At 49.6% G+C, this 23744-nt stretch overlaps 1 protein-coding gene across 1 annotated transcript in view; it reads right to left on the bottom strand.

Annotated features, from left to right (window-relative positions):
• Positions 1 to 23744, bottom strand: part of MTMR11 (myotubularin related protein 11) — a 367609-nt gene that overhangs the window by 301742 nt on the left and 42123 nt on the right. Inside the window, exon 2 of the mRNA XM_069652402.1 lies at positions 17019 to 17091. Coding sequence (XP_069508503.1) covers positions 17019 to 17091 — 73 coding nt within the window. The remainder of the gene's footprint in view (positions 1 to 17018; positions 17092 to 23744) is intronic.

Here is a 23744-nt window from a genome sequence, read left to right as displayed (position 1 = left end):
GCCTCTTGCTATTCTAGCGACTCGTACCCAGGTCCACGCCTCTCAATACTACAGCAGAAGTCTTGTATGTTTGCACCAGATGAAGACATCTCAATTCGTGTTTTTTTTTTCTGCTGTAAGGCTTTTTCCCTGTTTGGGATATTCCCCAGGGTTCACCGTCCTCGGTTTGTCCTCAGAATTGAGCGCAGTGACCTCAAACAAGGATAGACCTTATCTCCACTCCAGCAGTGAAGACTGTGAAGGAGCAGGAGAAAAAGAAAAAGAAGAAGACAGACTTCGTCGGATTCCACAGATGAGGAGGTCAAACTTGAGACCCGAGTCCTCCCCTAGGGGTCGCAGAGGTAATGCCAGGGCTGCATGGGGGTTGCTAGGGGTCGCAGTTGTGATCCCTGGGGCCCTACAAATTAAATCCCTGCATGTATGCCCATTTTATCATCTCATATGAAGGTGGAGACATTCATGATAATAGAATAGTTTATATAAAGTGTTGAGTATGGGGGGCAAGAGTAATGTTCACACAGCCCAGGTGATCCTAAAACCTAGGTTGTCGACCACAAATCCCCTGCCTTCTATTAAGTGTACATAAGTATCCGAGGACCCTCATGGACCAGTGAAGGGGCCTCCTCTACTGGGACACTTTCCGCTATTGTCTATGAGTAGGGGCAGGAGCCACCGAGCTGCACAAAGAGTTAACAGAGCCCATGGACGCTACCATGCGGCCTACTGGAAGGGGGGAGACCGAAAGGGTGGCTGGGCCTATCTTCTCCGAGCTTGAGAAAAGGACGGTAAGAGGAGGGAAAAGCATGGGGGAGGCCAGGGCACTGCAGAGAGTTGTGACCCATTGCATGTATCTGCAAAGGGGAACATTACAGACACAGAAGGGGACTCTGCTTGTTGCTGCAGAAGTGCACCAGACGGAGGGCAGGCACAGCAAATTTGCCTGTGGCTGCAGAGATGCACAGGCAGACACAGATGGGAGCCCTGCTTGTGACTGAAGGAGTGCACTAGGAAGGCAAAGAAATGAAGTATGTGGCTGCAGAGATGCGCCGGGCAGACACTGCTGTTGTGTGGCCCAGCGGAGTGTGGGTGGCCAAACACACGTGCACACACACACGCATGCACAGAGGAGTCAGACACGATGTTGCCGGTTGCATCACCCGGCGGCAACTGCCGCACGGACTTACTTTATTCCTTTGCGCATGCGCGGGCCCAAAACGAGGCTCGCGCATGCCCAGTGCACGCTCGGGACGTCACATCCCTTTTTATCTTTAACAACAAACAACAACATGAAATTAACTTAGCAAAACATTAACTGGAGCGACCTGGGAGCAGGTCTATTTCCATCACTTACTGACGGCCACGGATTTCCTGACCTCAGTCCCCTGAGTCCAACACATAGTCCTTGAGATGGGCAGGCAGTCTCCTGGACACTCTTGAGGGATACCTAGACATGACTGTCGGGGTCTCCGTGCTCGCTTCCGCCGCTGGGGCTCCGATGTTCATGGGTTCCTCGCCCAGCTCTTCCGGGCCTTCTTCCTGGGCGGGCACGACTTGGGGGCTGGACATTCCTGTTGATGTGTCCACCTTCTTGAAGAAAGATACATTACGCGTGACCGTACTGCGCTCACAGGCGGCTGTCACCATGGTCCCCTTTACATGGGTGACCTTCCAAGGGTGCAGTTCAAACGGTAGAGCTAGCTTTCCTTCGGGGTGACGGTTCTTTACTAGCACTGAATCTCCGACAAGGATCTCCTTGCCCTGCAGACCTCGTCTGTCACTTTCCTTCTGGTTGTGTATGGCCCGCTCTTGTCGTACCTTTTCATTGTCTATGATGCCCGGACTCCTCCCCTCCATTTCAGGTATCATTCCTCTGGGGCAACGCCCAAACAGGGCCTCCGCCGGGGCGACACCCGTGGACTGATGGGGTGTGGTCCGATATTCCCTCAAGATCTCCACTAGCTTCTTCTGCAGGTCGTCACCTCCGTTGGCCGAGATCCTCAGCACTTTATTGAGCGTGCGCATCATTCTTTCCGCTTCTCCGTTAGCACAAGGCCAAAGTGGCGAGACTCTGCGGTGCTGTATTCCCCTATCACGGAGGTATTGCGCAAATTGGTTGCCGGTAAACGGCGGTCTGTTGTCGGAGCAGAGCATCTCCGGAAAACCGTGTGCCGCAAACATTCTGTCGAACGCCCTCGTGGTGAATTCTGTTGCCGTTGATTCTACCACCTCCACCTCCGGGTATCTCGACCATTGGTCAACGGCTACCAGGAAATACATGCCCCGACCCGTCGAACCAAAGTCTACATGGATTGTCCCCCACCGCTTCTCACTCCGCTCCATCAAGCTTATCGGGGGAGCCTTTTCACCCGGGGTCGCCACCTGGCAAGCCAAACACCTCTTCACGAAGCCCTCGACCTTTTCTTCTAGATCCGGAAACCACACCTTTGGTCGTAGTCTTGCTTTCGTCTTGACCACCCCTTGATGTCCGATGTGTGCCAGTTCAAGCACCCGCTTCCTTAGTGTCTGCGGTATTACAATTTGCCTCCCTCTCAGTAGCAGACCATCGTCGGATATTGAGAGCTCCTCCTTCACCCGCCAGAGTGCCTGAAGATCTCTCTGGGCCTCCTGCTGGCGCCGGGAGTTGTTGCGCAGCATTTCCCTCCATTCTCCACTTCTAATGGCTTCTTTAGTGATGTCAAAAACTTCATCCTTGGATGACACAGAGGCAATGGTTGCTCTCGACAACGCTACGGGGAGCGCCCCATCCACCACATGACAGAGTAGTCCCTGGCAGTCTGACACTTCTCCGCCTTTGTTGTTACCTCCAGCGTTGGGGTGACGTGACAGGTAGTCCGCCGGATTGTTGGTGCCTGGCCTATACGTTAGTCGCACCCCGTACTCCATCAGGGCCAGCATCCACCTCTCTATTCTTGGTGGCGGCTTCGAAGATAGACCCGCCAGTATTGGTAGTAGGGGCTTGTGGTCTGTGACCACTATCACCGGCTTTCCCAGAATATATAGGCGAAAATGGTGGCAGCCCCACAAAATGGCGAGCGCCTCCCTCTCAATTTGCGAGTATCGCATTTCAGTATCAGAGAGGGCCTTGCTGGCGTACGCAACAGGTCTCATGTCTCCTCTTCCATCCGGCTGCAAGAGGAATGCCCCCACTCCCACCGGACTGGCATCGACGACAATCTCCGACTCTACGGCGGGGTTAAAGTAGGCCATAGTGTCCCCATCCGACAGGGCATTCTTGAGTGCCTGAAACGCCTCCTGCTCCTTACCTTCCCACTTCCACACCGCATCGCTTCTGGTCAGTGCTCTGAGGGGTTCTGATAAGGAGGCAAGGCCCTTGATAAAGCGTCCGCAATAGTTCACCATCCCCAGGAAGCTTCTTAGCTCCGTGGGGGATGTTGGCGCCGCTGCCTCTCGAATGTCCCTGATCTTTTCCGGGTCCGGTGACACTCCCGCTGCGTGAAATATGAACCCAAAAAACCCAATCCGATCTTTGAGGAACTCACATTTCTGGCGGTGTAAGGTGAGGCCTAGGTCGTGCAATCTCTTGAGCGTGCTCTCGAGCCTTCTCATGTGCTCGGCCTCTGTGTCCGCAAACACCAAGATATCGTCACTTATGTTCAACACCCCTTTTAGGCCTGCGAGTGCCCTCTTATAGTGTTCTGAAAAACCTCAGCCGCTGAGGAGATGCCAAAACTCAGGCGTTTAAATTGATAAAGCCCCTCGTGCGTCGTGAAGACGGTGATGAACCTAGAGTCTTGGTGGAGCTCAAGCTGGTGATAGCCTGCTCGTAGGTCTAATTTCGAAAATACTTTCGCTCCCTGTAATTCGCCAATAATATCGTCCAGTGTTGGCGTGAGGTGCCTCTCCCTCTTAATGGCGGCATTGGGGAGACGCATGTCCACACAAATTCTCACTGCCCCTGGCTGGTTCGGCTTTGGCGCCACTACTATGGGGGATACCCAGGGTGTCGGCCCTTCCACCCTCTCAATAATGTCATTGTTGACCAGCGAGCGAAGCTCCTCTTCCACCTTTGCCCTCCGGTGGAACGGAATCCGCCTGTGCTTCAGGGCGGTCGGCCTGATCGTATTATCAATGTGCAGCCGCACTGGTGGAGCTTTCAACTTTCCAACCCCTTCAAAAATGCCTGTGAATTTGTTTAACAGTACCTCGATGTCCATTTGATAAACTGCCATCGTGAAATGGACCAAATTCAGGGCCTCAGACGCTGCGCAGCTGAGCAACGAATGGTGGCTCACGTCCGTAACGAAGAAACGTGCCTTTATGGTCTTACCATCCTTGGACACGGGCGCTATAAACACGCCATTAATGGGAAGGGGGGTGTCCCCACCAAACGTGAAGATCTTGGCAGTTGATGTGCTTAGCGCCGGTGGTCCCGGAATCCGCCTATAGTGGTCTGCGGCCAGCACACAGACCGATGCACCGGTATCGATGAGCACCTGCGTCGGCACCCCCTGGATGTCGACTACGCATTTGGGCTGTCTCTTGTTCTTGGCGCCTGAAGCAATGTTTGAGATGAAGAATACTTCTTCTTCCTCTTCCTCCTCTTCTGCCATGTGGAGCCTCTGTATCTCCTGCTCCAACGCCGCGATGCTTCGCAATTTTCTTGAGCCACCGCCACGTGCTCTGGCTGGGCCTCTCTGCACTGACACCGGGGCGGGGGCGCGACACATTTGGGCATAATGGCCAGGTTTATCGCATCTGCCACATGACCTGTCCTTGGCAGGACATTCTTCTGAGTGGGACAGATCATAGCCGCATTGCTGGCAAATGCTGTCGGACCCCGCAGTCGAGCGACTTTCCTGCTTTCTCTGCCCCCACTTGTCTCTAGACATCGACCGTTTCCCCATGGCGAATGCTTCCTCCGACGCTCCTAGACGCATCGCCGCATCCATTTTCGCACCTCTGGACTCGGCCAGCTCAAATGTTCTGCCACTGTCCAATATCTGCTGCAGGGACCAGCCTGGTTCTCTTAACACTTGTCTCCGCAGTTTGCTGGAACTGCAACCCTGTAGAACCTGATTACGTGTCATGCACTCATCATTGTCCCATCGACAAGAGGTGTCCATCATTCGAAGCCGGGCACAGAACTGGTTGAGCGATTCCTCCTCTCTCTGCTTTTCCCCACAGAAGAGGAACCTCTCGTAATCGACATTCGAGAGCGGTATGAAATAGTTCTCCAGCGCCTTCTTCACCTCGGCGTATGTGCCTACCTGCAAGTTGAGGGACTCGTAAATTCGTAAAAACCTCTAAGCCTGCTGAGTATAACAACGTGGCCCTCTTTGCATTGTCATCATTAATCCCCGTTGCTGTAAAGTACATATCCAGTTTTTTGATCCAAAGCCGCCATCTTGGGCCCAATTTCGAAGGGGGTCCTGACACATCAAATTCTTGCATAGGTAACAAGGCTCCCTGTTGTGCTCTCGCCGCCACTGCTGCAGTTACTGCCTCTCCCTCGCTGTCAGTCATGGTCACAGGTCGCACAGGCACCTCCTGCTGGGCTGGAGGCCGCAAACCTGACTCTGGAGGGTCTTACACGTACCTTCACGTCTCTTACTGCGTGTGGTGGCCCCCTTGTTGCATTTTGCTGCTTCCAGGTCCCCTTCGTGTGGTGCCTGCCTTCAATGGGTCATCCTCTGTGCGTGGAGAATAGCCAGGAATTCCAAAAATTGGTAGAAATGGGGCTAGTGGCGCACGAGCACCTTCTCAGGCCGCTACCACTGTGCTCCTGCTTCCAAAACGTCGCCGGAGTGCCCCCGCCGGGTCCGTGACTCGTCTGCCGTGACGTCGCTGCTACAACATGCCATGTGTTTCACGAGCGCTCGTGCGGCATCCCGCCTCGTCGCCAGTTGTTGTGTGGCCCAGCGGAGTGTGGGTGGCCAAACACACGTGCAAACACACACGCATGCACAGAGGAGTCAGACACGATGTTGCCGGTTGCATCACCCGGCGGCAACTGGCGCACGGACTTACTTTATTCCATTGCGCACGCGCGGGCCCAAAACGCACGCTCGGGACGTCACAACTGCGTCTGGCTGACAATATACGTTAGGCAGGCACACAGAGGCATGGGGGGCTGCTTTTGTCCGACGATGAACATCGGCCAAGCACAAAAAAGAGCCCTGCTTCTGGCTGAGGATGTACTCTAGGCAGGCCTAGAAGTGCGGGTTCTACTTCTGGCTTTGGATGTACGCCAGACCAGCACAGAAGGGCTGAGTGGTGGACTGCTTCTGCTGACAATGAACACCAGGCAGGCACAGAAAAGGGCCCTGCTTTTGGCTGAGGGTCTACAGCAGGCACAGGAGGAGGTGGGGGCTCGGTTTCTGGCTGAGGATGTACGGCAGGCAGGCACACGAGATGGGGTGCTGCTTTTGCTGACGATGTATGGCAGGCAGGCACAGGAGGAGGTGGGGGCTGCTTTTGCTGACGATGTACGGCAGGCAGGCACAGGAGGAGGTGGGGGCTGCTTTTGCTGACGATGTACGGCAGGCAGGCACAGGAGGAGGTGGGGGCTGCTTTTGGCTGATGATGTACGGCAGGCAGGCGCAGGAGGAGGTGGGGGCTGCTTTTGGCTGAGGATGTACAGCAGGCAGGCACAGGAGGAGGTGGGGGCTGCTTTTGGCTGAGGATGTACGGCAGGCAGGCACAGGAGCAGGAGGGGGCTGCTTTTGGCTGATGATGTACGGCAGCCAGGCACAGGAGGAGGTGGGGGCTGCTTTTGGCTGAGGATGTACACCGGGCACAGGAGGAGGTGGGGGCTGCTTTTGGCTGAGGATGTATGGCAGGCAGGCACAGAAGGAGGCGGGGGCTGCTTTTGGCTGAGGATGTACGCCAGGCAGGCACAGGAGGAGGTGGGGGCTGCTTTTGGCTGAGGATGTACAGCAGGCAGGCACGGGGTGGAGGTGGGGGCTCTGCTTCTGGCTGAGGATGTATGGCAGGCAGGCACAGGAGGAGGTGGGGATGCTTCTGGCTGAGGATGTACGGCAAGCAGGCACAGGAGGAGGTGGGGGCTGCTTTTGCTGACGATGTACGGCAGGCAGGCACAGGAGGACGTGGGGGCTCTGCTTCTGGCTGAGGATGTACGGTAGGCAGGCACAGGAGGAGGTGGGGGCTCTGCCTCTGGCTGAGGATGTACAGCAGGCAGGCGCAGGAGGAGGTGGGGCTGCTTTTGGCTGAGGATGTACGGCAGGCAGGCACAGGAGGAGGTGGGGGGGCTGCTTTTGGGTGAGGATGTACGGCAGGCAGGCACAGGAGAAGGTGGGGGCTTCTTTTGGATGAGGATATACGGCAGGCAGGCACGGGGTATAGATGGGGGTTCTGCTTCTCGCTGAGGTTGTATGGCAGGCAGGCGCAGGAGGAGGTGGGGGGCTGCTTTTGGCTGAGGGTGTGCGGCAGGCAGGCGCAGGAGGAGGTGGGGGCTGCTTTTGGCTGAGGATTTACAGCAGGCAGGCACAGGAGCAGGTGGGGGGCTTGTTATAATGTGGCTTGGAGTAGCAGTGAGTGATGTAATGAGCTGGTGGAATGTGAGGGTCGGAGAGTTCTACTGGGTGACCGTTAGACAGAGCTGAGAGCTGAGAAGTATGGGTGGGGGGTGAGCCCGGTGTTTCCCTTATGATGTTCTGTCATCTGTGTCCCCTACCATCCACGTGTTTACTGATGGAGTACAGGACCAGGACAATAAAACACCATAAACTTACCTTTGGTGTTCTGGATATCCAGTTTGTTACACTGGCGACGAGGATGGGATGGTAGGTGGATTGCCTCGCCATCGGCACTGCTGGGGGGGGGGGAGCACTTCTGGAACACCGCCCCCATGGGTCCCCCACACCCAGGCGTGCCTGTATTCAGTTGGCCCGTCGTGTGGAGTTTGTTGCCCCTGTATGGTTCTCCGGGTGAGGTTCGTGCCATAAACGCCTCACATCACAGTGGGGGCAGCATTGGCCTTTGTGGCCAGTTGGAGTCAAGGAGGCCGATTTGTCGTGGTGGCGGTGCTGCAAGGCCGACAATCTGGTTGGCGTTCCTCTGACCAGGAAGAGTTAACATCCGTTCAGTGTTGCGCCTGGGTTTGTTTGTTTGTTTTATTATTTATATTGCGCACCAGACCCAAAGGTATTAGGGCGCGAAGGCATAAAAAGGGTTATTAAGCTTATGTTACATAGATGACATGAATAGTAAGTACAGCTCTGGGGACAATGCTGTATACATGAACAACTGGCAGGTGGATTTATTATATATATACAATAAATAAAGGGAATACAAAGAATAAGTGAGACACAAGTATATAACAAAAACAGTGAGGTCGCATATATAAAATAAAAGCTAGGAAGTTGTCTGTGAGGTAAGGTCAAAGGTCCTGTTCCTTTAGCCAGTAAATGAGACTAGATCTGAATTGTGGGTAGGGTAAATCTTCCCTTAAGGCAGGGGGGAGGGAGTTCCAATATTGTGCTGCTTTAACGTGGAAGCTGCTACCCCTGGATTGAGTGCGCTTAAATCTGGGTACTAATAGAAGGTTAGAGTTGACTTTTCTTAGGGGGCGAGAGGCTGTTCGTCTAGTAAATCTAGCTGAGAGGTATTGTGGGGCTGATTGGTTGAGGCATTTATGTGCCAAAGATGCAGTTTTAAGGAGGATCTTGTGTTTCGTAGAGAGCCAATTGACGGCTCTCCTGAGGTCAGAAATATGGGCATTTTTAGGGAAGCTTAGGGCAGCTCTTAAACCATTGTTCTGAAGGGTCTGAATTTTGGACGTAATGTATTTGTTGCTGCCTATATATAGGGCATTGCAATAGTCCAATTTGGATAAGATAAGGGCTCTTGCTATGGTGATGCAATTGTTAGGTGAGAGAAAGGGCTTAGCTGCTCTAATTAGCTTGCAAGTGTAGGATGTAGCTGAAGCCATAGCATTTACTTGTTTGCCGAAGGGGAGCGTGGAGTCTATGTAGAAGCTGAGGGTTTTGACTACCTTAGCCACAGTGATGTTGTTGTTGTCAATTATGAATGATAAGTAGTTTGGACCTAGTTTTTTTGATGTTGGATGGGGTACCTAGGATGAGGAGTTCTGTTTTGTCGTCATTCAGGCATAGACCGTGAGAGGCCATCCATGCCTGGATGATGAGGTATACTATGTTCACAAAGGCCAAATCCTTGTCATAATCTTCCGTCAGCGGGATGAGGATCTGTGTATCATCGGCGTAATTCGTGCAGGTGATACCTAGACCATCTAGATCCTCGAAAAGGGGCTTTACGCAGGAACCCTGGGGTAAGCTGCACAAAATGGGTGCAGGGTCTGCAGCTGCCAGAGGAGAGAAGACTTGCATTGTCCTGTTATCAATGAAGAACTGGATCCAGGCGACTGCCCCCTGAGAGAAACAGGCCACGGAATACAAGTGGTTGCAGAGTATCGAGTGGTCTACCAAGTCAAATGCAGCTGAGAGATCGAGGAGTAGCAAGAGTGCTGTCTTGCCTTTGTCTCTTAGTGCGTCTATTTGTACCTTGAGGTCTATGAGGGCAGTCTCAGTAACGTGTTGAGGTCTGAAGCCATACTGTCAAACTCCTAGTACGTGGTTTTGTTCCAGATGATGCTGGATTTGTAGATATGCTAGTTTATCCAAGATTTTGAGAAGGAATGGCACTGTAGTTATGGGGCGGTAATTAGTGGGGATAGATGGGTCAAGGGTTTGTTTTTTAAGGAGGGGGAGGACCCAGGAATGTTTCAGGTTGCTAGGTATAGTGCCTGATGTGAATGAGGCGTTTATAAGTTTAGTGATGAAGGGGGAAAGCTCGCGGGCAGCATCTTTTATGATTTGAGCTGGACATGGGTCACCATGACAATTAGCCAGTTTGAGGGTAAGAATAACTTTTTCGACTTCTTTGATGGATACTTTGTGAACGTGGAAGCAGGGGGTCAGTGGTGTGGGTGGAGTCGGGGTGGTCTGAAGTAGTGGAGTGGTATTCGTACCAATCTTGGAGATAGTGGCATCAGTGCCAGCCCTAGAGGCAGTGGGTGTCGGGCGCGGTAGCTCCTCAGGAGCATGGATGCAGCCGTTGGTGTCTCCCTGGGCAACTATCTACATGGCGCCGTGCGGCGTCATGGAGCGGACTGCCTTTGTCCTTTTGGTGACCGGAGTGATGCTTTGGTTCATGCAGGGCTGGGCAGGGAAGTTGGCCTCCCTCGAAGCTGGCCCCCCTTCCGTGTTGTGGTTGTGGAGCAGGTCCTTCCCTCATGGCATCGGCTGCGGAGAGGTGCCGGAGTTTGCTGCAAAGAGCATTTCGGCTGTCGCCCCCTGTGCTCTGGAGGAGAGAGTGACGGCCCTTGTGGGTGCTTGGGGCATTTGATGTGTGCCTGCCTGTCGGAGGGAGCTTGGAAGGAGTTTGGAAGCAGCTCCGGTGAAGTTGCTGGGACAGTGACTCCATGCCTACTGGTGACGTCACAGCTGGCAGAGGCGTTCCCAGTGCATCACGTGGCAATGATCACAGTGTCCTGCATCTCAACCCTCGTTCTCAGCGAGTCGGAAGTAAGGAGGAACGCGCCTGAGAGAGAGCGTATCTCTGGGATTAGACTGGCTTTAGTCGGGTGACAAACGCAAGCCAGTCAAACCATCTTGGAGCAATTGGAGCAATTTCTCGTAACGTTAGCTGATTCCGTACTGGGCAAATTGAATTTTGGAACCTGCCTGGTGTTCAGCGTGGCTATGGGACATTGGTCAGGTTAGTGTATCGGGCCGTGTGAGTGGGTATGGGTGCAGATTATATGTTGTGGCCCATGTTATCTGACAGGTACCCAGTGCCCTCATTTAAGTCCCGGGGGTGTCCTGTGTTAGGTTTTTGAAGGCCGTTGTTTGTTGCCTTTGGTGTCCTTTGTTGTGGCCTTCCGAGGGGAGGATAGAACCCTGTGTAGTCGAGTTTAGTACTTTTTCCCTTTTCCATCTCCCTGGTAAGGGTGGGGGGTGTAAATGTAACTACATTCCGTAAATTACTTTGCTATGGCTATTGTTTCATCGAAGGGGCGGAACGTCGTTCCAGTGAGACATTAACCTCAGGGAGTGTGCACTGAGGTTTACTCGTGAACTGAGTAATGTGAATGTAAGTACATTAGTGTCACCTCCGTTATATGGAACACTGTTTTTCATGCAGCGTGTAACTTTATGTGTATCCAGTGTGCCATCCCAGATCAATCGGTGGATGGAATTACCCAGGGTCTGGGTGACATTCCAAATATTGTCTGCACCTATTATACCATGCATATTGTAATGTTATCTACATTACATAGCTTTGTATGCTTATTGTTGTGTGTGTTGGAGTGTGGAGTGTAGTGTATAGGTGCGTGTACAATGAGTTGGTGCACGTGTGGGGTCGCGTGTTTATTGCTGCATTGGGGTTTTTAGTGCCTGGTACTAGTGCCAGGGCAGGTCGCTATGTCTGTGTGTGAGGGCGTGTGTTGAAGCAGTTAGAGCGTACGTGTTGTCTTTTCCCATAGTGCCCAGTTCTAATGCTGGGGTAGGTCGCTATGTTTATTGGTCTGTGGGTTCAGTGGATTGCCCATTTGTGTGTTCAGGGTGTTGGTGTGCCAGTTCCCATAATGTTGTCCTGACTACGTATTGCCCTAGTGCCGGGGTGGGTCACTATGTTTGTGGTGTTTCAGGGCAGTATTTTTCTGTTGTTCCATAGTTTCTGGTTTGGTGCTGGGGTAGGTCGCTATGGTGTTTTTGATCTCAGTAGTGCGTTATTCCTGAGTGTTGTGGTTGGAGTTGATGTGGTGTTGTTGTGGTCATAGTGCCTGGTGCAATATCAGGGTAGGTCACTATGGGTGTTGTTCCCAGGGCAGTGTTTTGCTGTTGTGTGTTTCATAGCGTTTGGTTTAAATTTTCAGTTTGGTCGCTATGCCTGAGTATGTATTTGAATTTCATGTTGTTCCGTAACGCTTAGTCTAGGGGCCTATGTAGGTCGCTATGATTGAGGGTTTTTCGGCTTTGCCAGTGTTTTCATAGTACCTGGTTTTTGACTGGGGTAGGTTACTATGTTGGATCTGAGTTGGTGCAGTTTACCTCCTGATTCCAAGTTTGGTAAATCAGGTTGTTTTACTGATATGTCTAGAGGTGGTGTAGCATAAGAAAGAGAAAATGCCAATGGTTTAGTGGTAGTGAAGCAATGATTGTGAGTGCGGTTTCTTGGTGGTACTGCAGTCAGTTGTGCTTTGTGGGTCCCTCGGTTGCTGTTGGGCATTTGTTGTTGCTCCGTTTAGGGGGCGGTTGGTTTGTGCTCAGAGGGGCAGCTCTGAGACTCCGGGGGGCAGACCGGAGTGGAAGGTGTTTGGTGCGTAGGAGGGTAAGTTTGGTTAGGTAGTTGTGTTAGTGTTATCTGACAATAGTATGTCTAAGGGTGGCAGCCCTAGGTTCTGAGGGGCAGCTCAGGACAGGCGTAAGTGCACAGTTTATTGTTTTTAGTCCTCAAGGGTGAGAGTTGAGGGACATGGGGAGTTGGTGTCGAAGGTCATGGCAGGTTGTTGTCATGGGAGTTAGTGTGCCATTGGCATTTTCTATGTGGTCCGTTTGCCCTGTGAATGGTTCCCTATGTTGTGGTTCCTTATATGGTTTTGGTTGCCAGGGGTTCTGGGCATATCGGCCGCTGTGTGTGGGATTTCTGGTACCATGTTAGTGTTTGGATGATTGGGGATTGGTGCTGGTTGCTTTACCTTGTTCATTCTGTTGTGTTTCCCTAGGGAGGGAGAAGTGTTGTAATGTGGCTTGGAGTCACAGTGAATGATGTCATGAGCTGGTGGAATGTGAGGGTCTGAGTGTTCTACTGGGTGACCGTTAGACAGAGAGAGAGCTGAGAGCTGAGAAGTATGGGTGTGGGGTGAGCCCGGTGTTTCCCTTATGATGTTCTGTCATCTGTGTCCCCTACCATCCCCGTGTTTACTGATGGAGTACAGGACCAGGACAATAAATCACCATAAACGTACCTTTGATGTTCCAGATATCCACTTTGTTACAAGGCTGCTTTTGGCTGAGGATGTACGGCAGGCAGGCACATGAGGAGGTGGGGCTGCTTTTGGATGAGGATGTACGGCAGGCAGGCACAGGAGGAGGTGGGGGGGCTGCTTTTGGCTGAGGATGTACAGCAGGCAGGCACAGGAGGAGGTGGGGGGGCTGCTTTTGGCTGAGGATGTACGGCAGGCAGGCACATGAGGAGGTGGGGGCTGCTTTTGGCTGAGGATGTACGGCAGGCAGGCACATGAGGAGGTGGGGGCTGCTTTTGGCTGAGGATGTACGGCAGGCAGGCACAGGAGGAGGTGGGGGCTCTGCTTCTGGCTGAGGATGTACAGCAGGCAGGCACAGCAGGAGGTGGGGCTGCTTTTGGCTGAGGATGTACGGCAGGCAGGCAAGGAGGAGGTGGGGGCTGCTTTTGGCTGAGGATGTACGGCAGGCAGACACAGGAGGAGGTGGGGGGCTGCTTTTGCTGAGGATGTACGGCAGGCAAGCACAGGAGGAGGTGGGGGCTGCTTTTGGCTGAGGATGTACGGCAGGCAGGCACAGGAGGAGGTGGGGGCTGCTTTTGGCTGAGGAGGTACGGCAGGCAGGCAAAGGAGCAGGTGGGGGGCTGCTTTTGGCTGAGGGTGTACGGCAGGCAGGCACAGAAGGAGGTGGGGCTGTTTTTGGCTGAGGATGTACGGCAGGAAGGCACCTCGTGTATGGCAGGCAGGCACAGAAGGAGGTGGGGGCTGCTTTTGGCTGAGGATGTACGGCAGGCAGGCACAGAAGGAGGTGGCGGCTGCTTTTGGCTGAGGATGTATGGCAGGAAGGCACATGAGGAGGTGGGACTGCTTTTGGCTGAGGATGAACGGCAGGCAGGCACAGGAGGAGGTGGCGGCTGCTTTTGGCTGAGGATGTATGGCAGGCAGGTACAGGAGGAGGTGGGGCTGCTTTTGGATGAGGATGTACGGCAGGCAGGCACAGGAGGAGGTGGGGGGCTGCTTTTGGCTGAGGATGTACGGCAGGCAGGCACAGGAGGAGGTGCGGGCTTCTTTTGGCTGAGGATGTACAGCAGGCAGGCACAGGAGGAGGTGCGGGCTGCTTTTGGCTGAGGATGTACAGCAGGCAGGCACAGAAGGAGGTGGGGGCTGCTTTTGGCTGAGGATGTACGGCAGGCAGGCACAGAAGGAGGTGGGGGCTGCTTTTGGCTGAGGATGTACGGCAGGCAGGCACAGGAGGAGGTGGGGGCTGCTTTTGGCTGAGGATGTACGGCAGGCAGGCACAGGAGGAGGTGCGGGCTGCTTTTGGCTGAGGATGTACGGCAGACAGGCACAGAAGGAGGTGGGGGCTGCTTTTGGCTGAGGATGTACGGCAGGCAGGCACAAAAGGGGGCTCTGCTTCTTGTGGTGTATATGCAATGTACTAAAGTTGTTAGATTCTGTTTGTGCTGAGCAAATTATGTTCAGACACGTTTTCCATTAGTCACGACAAACTATGGGTATAGATTGCAAATTATAAAGGGAATTGACATACACAAGTACTTCACGTCCCACACACATTGGTTGATTGAAATAAATTATCCATTGACTTATTACAGGCCAGACATCCAGCTTTGACAAGCAGCCATTTTGGAAATGAAGATGGATCCGGTGCCAAACAGGGGAGTTTGACAGCTTCCGGGTCCATTCCTCCCAATCTTACAGGACTACACATGCAAGAAGAGCTTTCCAGTAAAGAAGTCACGCGGGAAGGCTGACTGTCTTTCCGTTCAACTGTATTTTAGGTCCGTGGTCTTTAAAGACATCTGTAACATATGCCGTCCAAGTGGAGTCCCCCGCTTCTTGACTCTTGGCAAACTCACGGCCTCTCGTTTCTGCGGGCCATTAGCATAGGAGGTACAAAAATGCTTGGATGTGAGTGCCAAAATATGTGCGCTATAGAAATATTTTCCATTCCGCTGCCTTAATTGGCCCGGCCTGCTGTAAAGTCTGGGCGAAGCCCAGGATAAGACGTGAGCAGAAGAGTGAGTCGAATACAAAGAGTCGGTGCAGGCCCGCGCAGGCCCAGACTTCCATTTCATCGGGGAGTTTGCCTGGCTATTGCCAGACAACTTTAACAAAGCATAGTGGCAGGGGAGGCGCCAGATCCTGGCTTGGGAGAATTTAAGCCCTCGGAAATGGAGGAGGTTGCGGGCAGAAGGCGGCACTCGGCCATGATGCTCAGCCCAGGGGTGCTGATCAGGGATGTCATTTCACCAAAATGCCAGGGGTAGTGGAAGTGACATCACACGACCCTTGACCCCCTGATGACATCACAGGAAGTGAGGTCATTTGACCCCACCCCGAAATGATATTGCGGGAAGCAATGGAATACAACCTTTCACCCATTGACAAAACAGGAAGTGGCATCACATAGCATTTTGCACTACGAAAAATATGCTTACGATATCACTATAATGTGATGTACATACAAGAAGGGATCACCATATGTATTGTTAGTACCTATAGGCCATTATTACCAAATATCTGTGAATGCAAGCAGACGTCCATGACCAAATGATAATGATGTGTTATTATATAGCACTTACACTTAAGCGCTTTATATAGAAAAAAAAATACACCCAATATCACCCAACCTGTGTCGGTACTCATTTATCGACCTCAGAAGGATGAAAGGCTGAGTTGAGGTGTTTAAGAACAGACTAAATCAGTGACTCACCCCCTGAAGTGTGCCTGAAATAAACCTTTAATGAGTCTAGCAATTATTGTACAGAATTCCAGAAAGACACATTATTTGGTATTCCTATTCTTTCTTATTTAGGGTCAGTGCTGAAAGTGTTCGACTTGTGGCACTCCTGTTCTTATTTTTCTTATTTTGTTTTAAGGGACCTGAACAAGAAAGCCAGCCACTCCAGAAGTAAAGAGCCACATGGTGCTGGCCACAGCCCAGGAGCTTGCGTTACCCAAAAAAAAAAATAATAATAAAGTACTTTTTCTTTTTTAGAGGTCACAAGGGAGACCTCAGAGGTCGCAAGGGAGACCTCTGGCAACCCCTAAATGACGTCCCTGGTGCTGATGAGAAAGGGGGTGCTACCTGAAGACTTGTCCAACTTCTCACCTGGGCGAGCAGAGTATTTAGGTGTAAACAGTTATTAACATGGCAGAAGCAGCGGCATGCATCAGAGGAGAAAACCCTGCCCTGGAGACGTCAGTGTACCCCCAGGAACCAAAGACTTAACTGGTGTGCTCAGCTTTTGGAAGGCAATTGCCTCCAGTGATCAACAACTTGCTGTGAAACTCGCTATCCACTGAAATGGGGGTGAAAGAGGTGCCTAATGGGCCAAAAGGAAGGTGTAGTAGCTATTCAGAGTCCTGGGCTCAGAAGAAGGGGCCATTGGGTCAATGGCCCCCACACTCGCAACTAGCTTTCAAAACTGTCATCCAATCCACCAACATGTTTAGGCAGGCTTCACCCCTGCTTCTCTGCCATGTCTTACATTGTTGTTAGGGAACCGTGTTGACCCATATATATAGGCATCCTTTGGGGCAGGAAGGGGCAGCAACTGATTCCCATGTATTGCTAGAATCCAGACTTCTTTTCAGGGCTATGAAGAGTAGGTCTCCCTTCGGCTTTTGCTTGTTGAAGTCATTCGGAACTGTAAGTCACCGTATATTAACATATTTCTTGTTTAAGTTTTATTGGTTTTAAACTTAAAACATTGTAATAGTAAAAGAAACCTTTAACAGTTTAAAAAATAAGAGAACAGAAATCCATCAATTTTCCGTTACAGTCAAGATAAAAAAAGCAAAAAACAACAAGAGACAAGGGGTCAGTATATTAACATACTGCAGCCTAGAATGTTCAATAAAGATTTCATAAATATACAGCAGTGCACAAACTGGGTCAAAGGTTGTGTGATGTCACTTTTGCTACTCCTATGATTTTGGTGACCGGAGAGCACTGCTCACAGAGAGACAGAAAAGAGACAAAAAGGGCATTTGGGTGCCTCCTTACCTGGCAAGCACTTCAGCACGAGGTCTCTGGATTTCCGCTCGTCCATGTCAGGGAACTTTGCCCCCTTCGGAGACTGGAAAACAAAACAGGTGCACAGTTGTTATGCAGAATGCGCCCTCCTCTTTCACAGTACCATTCCTGCCCAGATTTGCAATAACAGAGAGAGGCAGCTGCCCTGTGCAGCCTCTAAGCATCAGACACGCCAAGAATTACTGGGCCTGATTCATGGAATAGTTTGCACGGTGCAAAGTACTTTTCACTGGTGCAAAGTGACTTTGCACTGCCAACAAACGCGCTGATTCATGGAACAGTGCAAAGTGTCTTTTTGCCGTGCATTGAGGCCCACTGACTGGCAGCCTCTCTGCATTGTCCATCCTTGCCACAGCCTCTGAGTGCAACCTTTGCTCTTTGTAATTCCCAGAGAGCAAATCAAATTCACAATGTTAGGCAATAGCGCAGGTTTAGCCCCCTGATATAGTTGAAAAAGATGAAAAAAGAAAGAGGCGAGAGTGCGCAGCTAATTTGCTGGTGTTTTCCTTTCTTTTCCTTTGGTAGTTGTACTTCGTGTATATTGTATATTTCTTAGTAGGGTGCAGCCCACTATCTTGTGCCACCGTGTAGGGCATAGAAAGTAAAGTAAACATGGAGAAAAAAGACCTAGGCATGTGTGCCTTCGGTGTGGGCTGCACACCCCAAATTCCCACTTCGGGTTATTCAATTCTTGTATGCTTCTTAATAAATTCAAAACCAATTTTGAGTTCGTTTTTGACGGTGTAATCTTTTTAATATTCAAAATTAGAAATAATTAAATTCAAAAAAGAATTGTGTACTTTATTGGTTTAAACTTCACCAATAAAGCTATAGCTAAATGTGAGGCAAAATAGGAAACCCATATGGCTAATGCATTTCGGAATCTATCCTTCTTCAGAGCCAGGGTTTCACTGTGCTGCACACATTGTAATTATTGTATGTTGTAATAACAACGCTCCATCAAACACATCCAAGTAGTTAGTTCAAAATTCCACAGTACATCATACGTATGAAATAAATCAATTATAACCATTGTACAGGGCGCCCACAAGGACAGACAAAAATTCAACACAAATTGTACATTCAAGAGAGAGAAAAACAGAAAAAGTATACAAGAAAGTAAACAAGTGAAACAAAGGAGAAATCTCATCATTGTCTGTATTTGCACAAAAGCATGAATGTGCCCTTGTCAAAATATTGGCGGTTATACCTTGTGTCCAATACCATTGCTCATTCATGTGATCTTTAAGTTTTATGCTGAGTGACACCATCGTGTTCTGTAACATGCCGTATGTACTGACTTCAATTGTGACTCTTTAAGTTATTGCTGCACTTGACTTAAAGAGTGGGGAAGGAGCAAATAATGGGCCCGCTATTATTTGCTCCCTGGTCCCTTAACGGGTCCTGCTAAGAACGGCTGGTCAGACCAGCCGTTCCTGGTGGGACCCACTAAGGAACCCCGGAATGTGCCGGTAGGGGGTGAACGGCACTGGCATCCTTACCTGTGCCGTTAACCCCCTACCGCCATACTCGGAATGAGGCCCAGTGAGTGCTTTGATGCTGCTGCTGGCCGGATCCTGAGATCCACTACACATCTGATGCCTTATCTCGGATCCGGCGAGAGCCGGCCCATTGGCCAGCGCTGGCTCCTATCCAACATTTCTTCACTCTGCCCCTTACTTCTCCTACATTTCTCCCTCTCCCTTTTTCTTTCCTCTTCCCTCCCCTCGCCACAACACTGGCCCTTTCTCTTCAGGCATCCCAAACCAAGGATGTCTCTATCGCCTCCTCTCCCCCGCTCATCCCCTTCTGTCTCTTTCACATTTCCCCTCTGTCCCTTGCTTCTCCCCTCTCTCGCACCCGCAGATCAATGAATTTCCTTTTTTTTTTTTTTTTTAAATGTTGCTAGGTGACAGCCGCTTATAGAGGGACTTGACATGAGGTGGACTGAGTTCTGGCCGGGCCACGAGGAAGCACACATTGAGGAAACATTTACTCCACATAGTGTGAAACACGTGATGGTCAACATTGAATAGGATCTATATGATATTTTTGGGGAAAAAATCCTGCAGCCGAAAATAGAGAATTATTTTTTCTCTCGCACATTTCAGTGCACTTATATACAGGGGGAGACCCCCGAACCCACCCCCATATTCCCCTTTCAATATGTATTACCCTAACCCACCCCGCACATATAAATGCATTGAAATGCGCATTTCGAAATTCAGCATTTTAGGCTGCAATATTTTGGGGTGATACCCATTTACTGTATCCATTGATGGACTTGAATCTGATAAGAATATGAAGTGGCTCTGTTCAGAATTGTAAATTTGGGATCTATCTTGAACCCAATGATTTAGGAAATATCATTTAGGAAATATTCCTTTGGAATTTCAATCTGAATGCTTCATGCAGTCTGAGAAAGAAAATCAATTCAAGTTAAATTATTATGTATTAAGAATAAGTACTTATAATGTAGCACATTATTACATTTGCATCAATCACAATTAAGCGTTGCATCATTCATAATTTATGTATCCATGCATTGGTGCGCTGATTCATTTCAAATACAATGCTTAGGAGCATCCTAACAGGTGTGACGCATAAGGTACAACAATGACGACACAGATAAATACTGTTATGGACAAGCTTAAGTGCAGGAGGTTCCAGAGCTCCTGTTTCCATGTATCAATTTAGGTTAGGAGATCATTCTGTCAGGAGAGGGTATAAAGGGTTACACTGGGCTGGGATTGGTCGGCTCTGTTCTAGCGCAAGCAGAAACCTAACAGGAAGAGAAGAACAAAGTCTACAAAGTGTATGCAATTAGAGAATGCTGGGAGGACTGACAAGGGACTGCTAGATCTCCAAATCAGACCAGGCGATCCAGCAGGAAAGAGTAGATCACGAGGCATGGTGGGTAAAACGTGTTGGAGAGGACCACGAGGCCAATGAAGGTGGGTCCATTAGTATGGGGGTGCAGTGCACTGTAGAAATTAGCATGTATTTCACAGTTTAGGAATATTTTAGTGTGTACAGATACAGGGCCAACGGTGTGGCTTTTTTTTTGCATTGGAAGATGCTTTTGAATAAAACAGCTTTTTATCAACTTCTGCACAGACTCGGTTGCTCTCTTCAATGGATGCTCCCAATGGATTGCTGAGTAGAGGGCTGAAATGAATGTGCAGTCATGCACTGGATTGTTCTGGCAGTGCCTACGACAAACTGTCAGTAGGGGAGGTAGACAGATCCTGGTACTTGGCCCTAAGCTTGGGGTCTGCAGCCTTTGGCTCCAGAGATGTTTTGGACTCCAATTCTCACCAGCCCTAGTCAGCATGTCAATGGTAAGGGATAATGGGAGCCATAGGCTGTGGAATAACCTTCCCGCCAACATTGCAATGAAAACAGTGCAGCTCAATGTACTGTGATAGGCTTGGTTTTATTTAATGTAATGACTGACAGATTAATAGAGCTTTGAAAACAAAACTGAAGATCAGGTTGATTTTATATGAATGGGAATGACTAGATGGGGTACCCGGCGTTGCCCGTGTCCTGATCGAGTGTCGTCTCATGTGCCCTGGAGGATGTTGCTCTTGTCGGCAAGTCTTGCTTCAGTTTGCTCTGGTGTCTCACGTGCTCTGGAGGATGTTGCTCATGTCAGCAAATCTTGCTTCAGTTTGCTCTGGCATCTCATTTGCCCTGGAGAAAGTTGCTCAAGTCCTCTGGTCGGCAAGTCTTGCTGCTGTTTGTTGTTGTGTTTCAGAAGCTCTTGATATTGATTTTCGCTTTGCATCAGATGGAACTTTTCCAAGTGACGTTCGTTTTTTGTGAGGCATATTTCAGTCACTCAATGGCTTCAGCACATTTGAGAAAATGTCCAAGAAAGATTGATTGATTGATTGTGCTCTCTTCGCATGAATGAATTTAAGGAAACTATAACCTTGCATTGTCCCATATTTGTAGTGGCATGATACAAAAAAGGTATAATTTTTTTATTCCTTTTAAAAATGCTTTAATAAACACTTTCAAACTGTATACAGTAGTAATAAATTTCAAAGGAATAACCAAAACATCGAACATTTTGCTTTAGACACTTTTCCAAATGTTGCCTCCTTCTCGTACCTACTGTAGTGAATCGGGCGGCGAGCATCAGTAAATGACGGTGTCTACGGAGTGAATTATTTGCATTCAAGCATAGACTACAATCTTGCCGCAGACAAAAAGAGAAATCCATACAAAATTCGGTAGACGTGGGTTCAACGGTGTGGATTTGTATAGCCGGACAAACATACACACATATATACATTCAGCTGTATATATAAAGATTCTGGTTACCATCAATTACAACAGGCAGCAAAAATAAATATGGTGAAATGGTGTGTAGGAGGGGGTTTCACTGTCTGCAATACAATACATGCTGTGACCACGAAGAAGTAAAGTGTGATGCGAATAACTTAGGAAATCAAAAGGGAGTATAATTCAGAATGTGACCAAATGTAGATATTCTGAAGTTACTATAGATAGTAAAATAGTTACGGTAACGAAATGTAAATAAATATTATATCTACTAAGATTTCGGTTGGGGGTGGCCACACCGAAACAGTCTAAGTAGAATATGTAAAGGGATGCTGCCCGCTGACTGGGAAGAGGGTCAACTAAAGCAAGCAAATTAAATTACAGCAGATATAATGAAAGGCATTAAGGATTATAATAAGGGGCGCCGGGGCATCAGTAGGTGAAGCAGTGCAGGTTTTGTACCAGATCCGCAGAGAACAATTCAGGGCATTTGATGAGGAGGGAGAGGCCGGATAAGACCGCTCATTTCTGAAAAAAACTCAGAAACTCTGGCAAGAGCCATCACTGGCTCCAAATTAGATTATGGTTGCAGCCTATTGGTGGGCATCCCTCAGACAGAGATCCGTCGCCTTCAGGTGATTCAGAATGGGGCGGTGAGAGTAGTGAAGGGTCTAAGCAAAAGAGATCATGTTTCCGAAGCCAGAAGGAGCCTTCATTGGCTCCCGATTGGAGCAAGAATTCGGTTTAGGCTTCTTCTTATTACCCATAAATGCATTATGGGCCAAATGCCATCACACCTGAAGGATGCCATCGTCCTGAAAGACAACGCAAGGACACTCAGATCAGACAACTCCAATATACTCAAAGTTCCCCGTAGTAATACCAACAAGACAAGACAGGGGTCATTCGAAGTAGCAGCCCCAACCGCCTGGAATGCTTTGTCACCTTCACTAAGAATGCTGGCCTCAGCAGAACTCTTTAAGAAGCTGAAGACCTTGCTCTTCGCTTAGAGAACTGTTTGTAGACACTTCGGCCTATTAAAACTCTGCATTGTGTTGTGTCGTATTTTCATGTTTTTTGTTTGTTAGTTTGCGCCCATCAGCCCTCGGGTACTAGGTGCGCATTACAAATGCCATAACATAACATAACATAACAAGAAGCAATACACACCCCGCAGGAAGATGCTTCAAAAGTGCTGAGGGCGAGTATGCCCGTCCTATTTGCATAGACATGAATAATAGCCCAGCTTTGAAGGGGTTAAAAGGAAACAGAGTGCGTACATATCAGGAAGGTAGCTGGGGGAGAAGGGGCGGGAAAGGGAGAACGTTGCGTTTAATAGGCTGGAAGAGGGTAAAATGATAGAAATTGGGGAAATGGATAGAGCAGAAGGCTTAGGTTGGGTAACCTCCCAAGGTGGCAGTTGCTAACCATGTATAGGCACTGATTTATGTATATACGAACAGGAATGAGTCAAGGCTACCTCTCCCTTTGACGCTGGGTTAATGTTGACAAAGAACTACATATAACTAAGGAATGTTTCCATTAGCTGTATTTGATCACACTGTCATAACACAAAAGCAGTTAAAACAAAGTTTATTCTAAAATTTCAACATAAAAATAGACATCTGCATAGGACTGACATAGTCCGTTATTATTTTGAAACAGTACTAAATCGGTGAGGTTAGTAGCATGAGGTGTTTGTGCTACATACATATTCATGGCACATTTCAACTGTCATAGCCTTGACTCATTCCTGTTCTGTTCGGATATACGTGAATTGCACCCTCGCGAGTCAGGCCCGCCCTTCACAAAAAAGAGGGTACCAGCCCATCTCTTGATGTAGGCACTGATTTAGCCTCAGTCATTCTTAAGAAGTGGTGCGACAGGTCTAATTGACCAGGACCTGGAGTGCGTGCCTCGCCTTCCTTCATTTTTTACCTACTGTTATGGGAGTTCCAGGCTCCAGAGGCAGCGCCACGGGGTGACTGTGCCCCACTTTGGAGAATCATAAAGATGGTTCTCTCCCTTCCCCCAAACTTGGGAAGGGCTTGTGCTATTGGAGGGGTGTCGGTTGCTGGTCACCTGTACTGAAAGAACCTTCTCACTACAACTACCAGAATTCTTTGAGACTAATCAGTAACACCTGCTAATGAAACTCAGCCTTCCTGATGATTATTTGAGATAAGAAAGCGCTTGAAGGAGTACAACTACAGACAACAGAACTGCAGCTGAAGGGATCTAACCCTGGTAACACTGAGCAACTTGTTCATTTTGGGATTTAACCCAGATATATATATTTTTTGCAACAGGTCTAATTGACCAGGACCTGGAGTGCGCGCCTCGCCTTCCTTGATTGTTTACCCACATTTCAACTGTCATAGCCTTGACTCATTCCTGTTCGTA

Source organism: Ambystoma mexicanum, chromosome 1p (genome assembly GCF_040938575.1).
Source record: "Ambystoma mexicanum isolate Mex_15411 chromosome 1p, UKY_AmexF1_1, whole genome shotgun sequence".
In the NCBI taxonomy this organism is placed as follows: domain Eukaryota; kingdom Metazoa; phylum Chordata; class Amphibia; order Caudata; family Ambystomatidae; genus Ambystoma; species Ambystoma mexicanum.
Note: the sequence above shows the minus strand (reverse complement) of the source record. Positions and strands in the feature narration are given on the sequence as shown.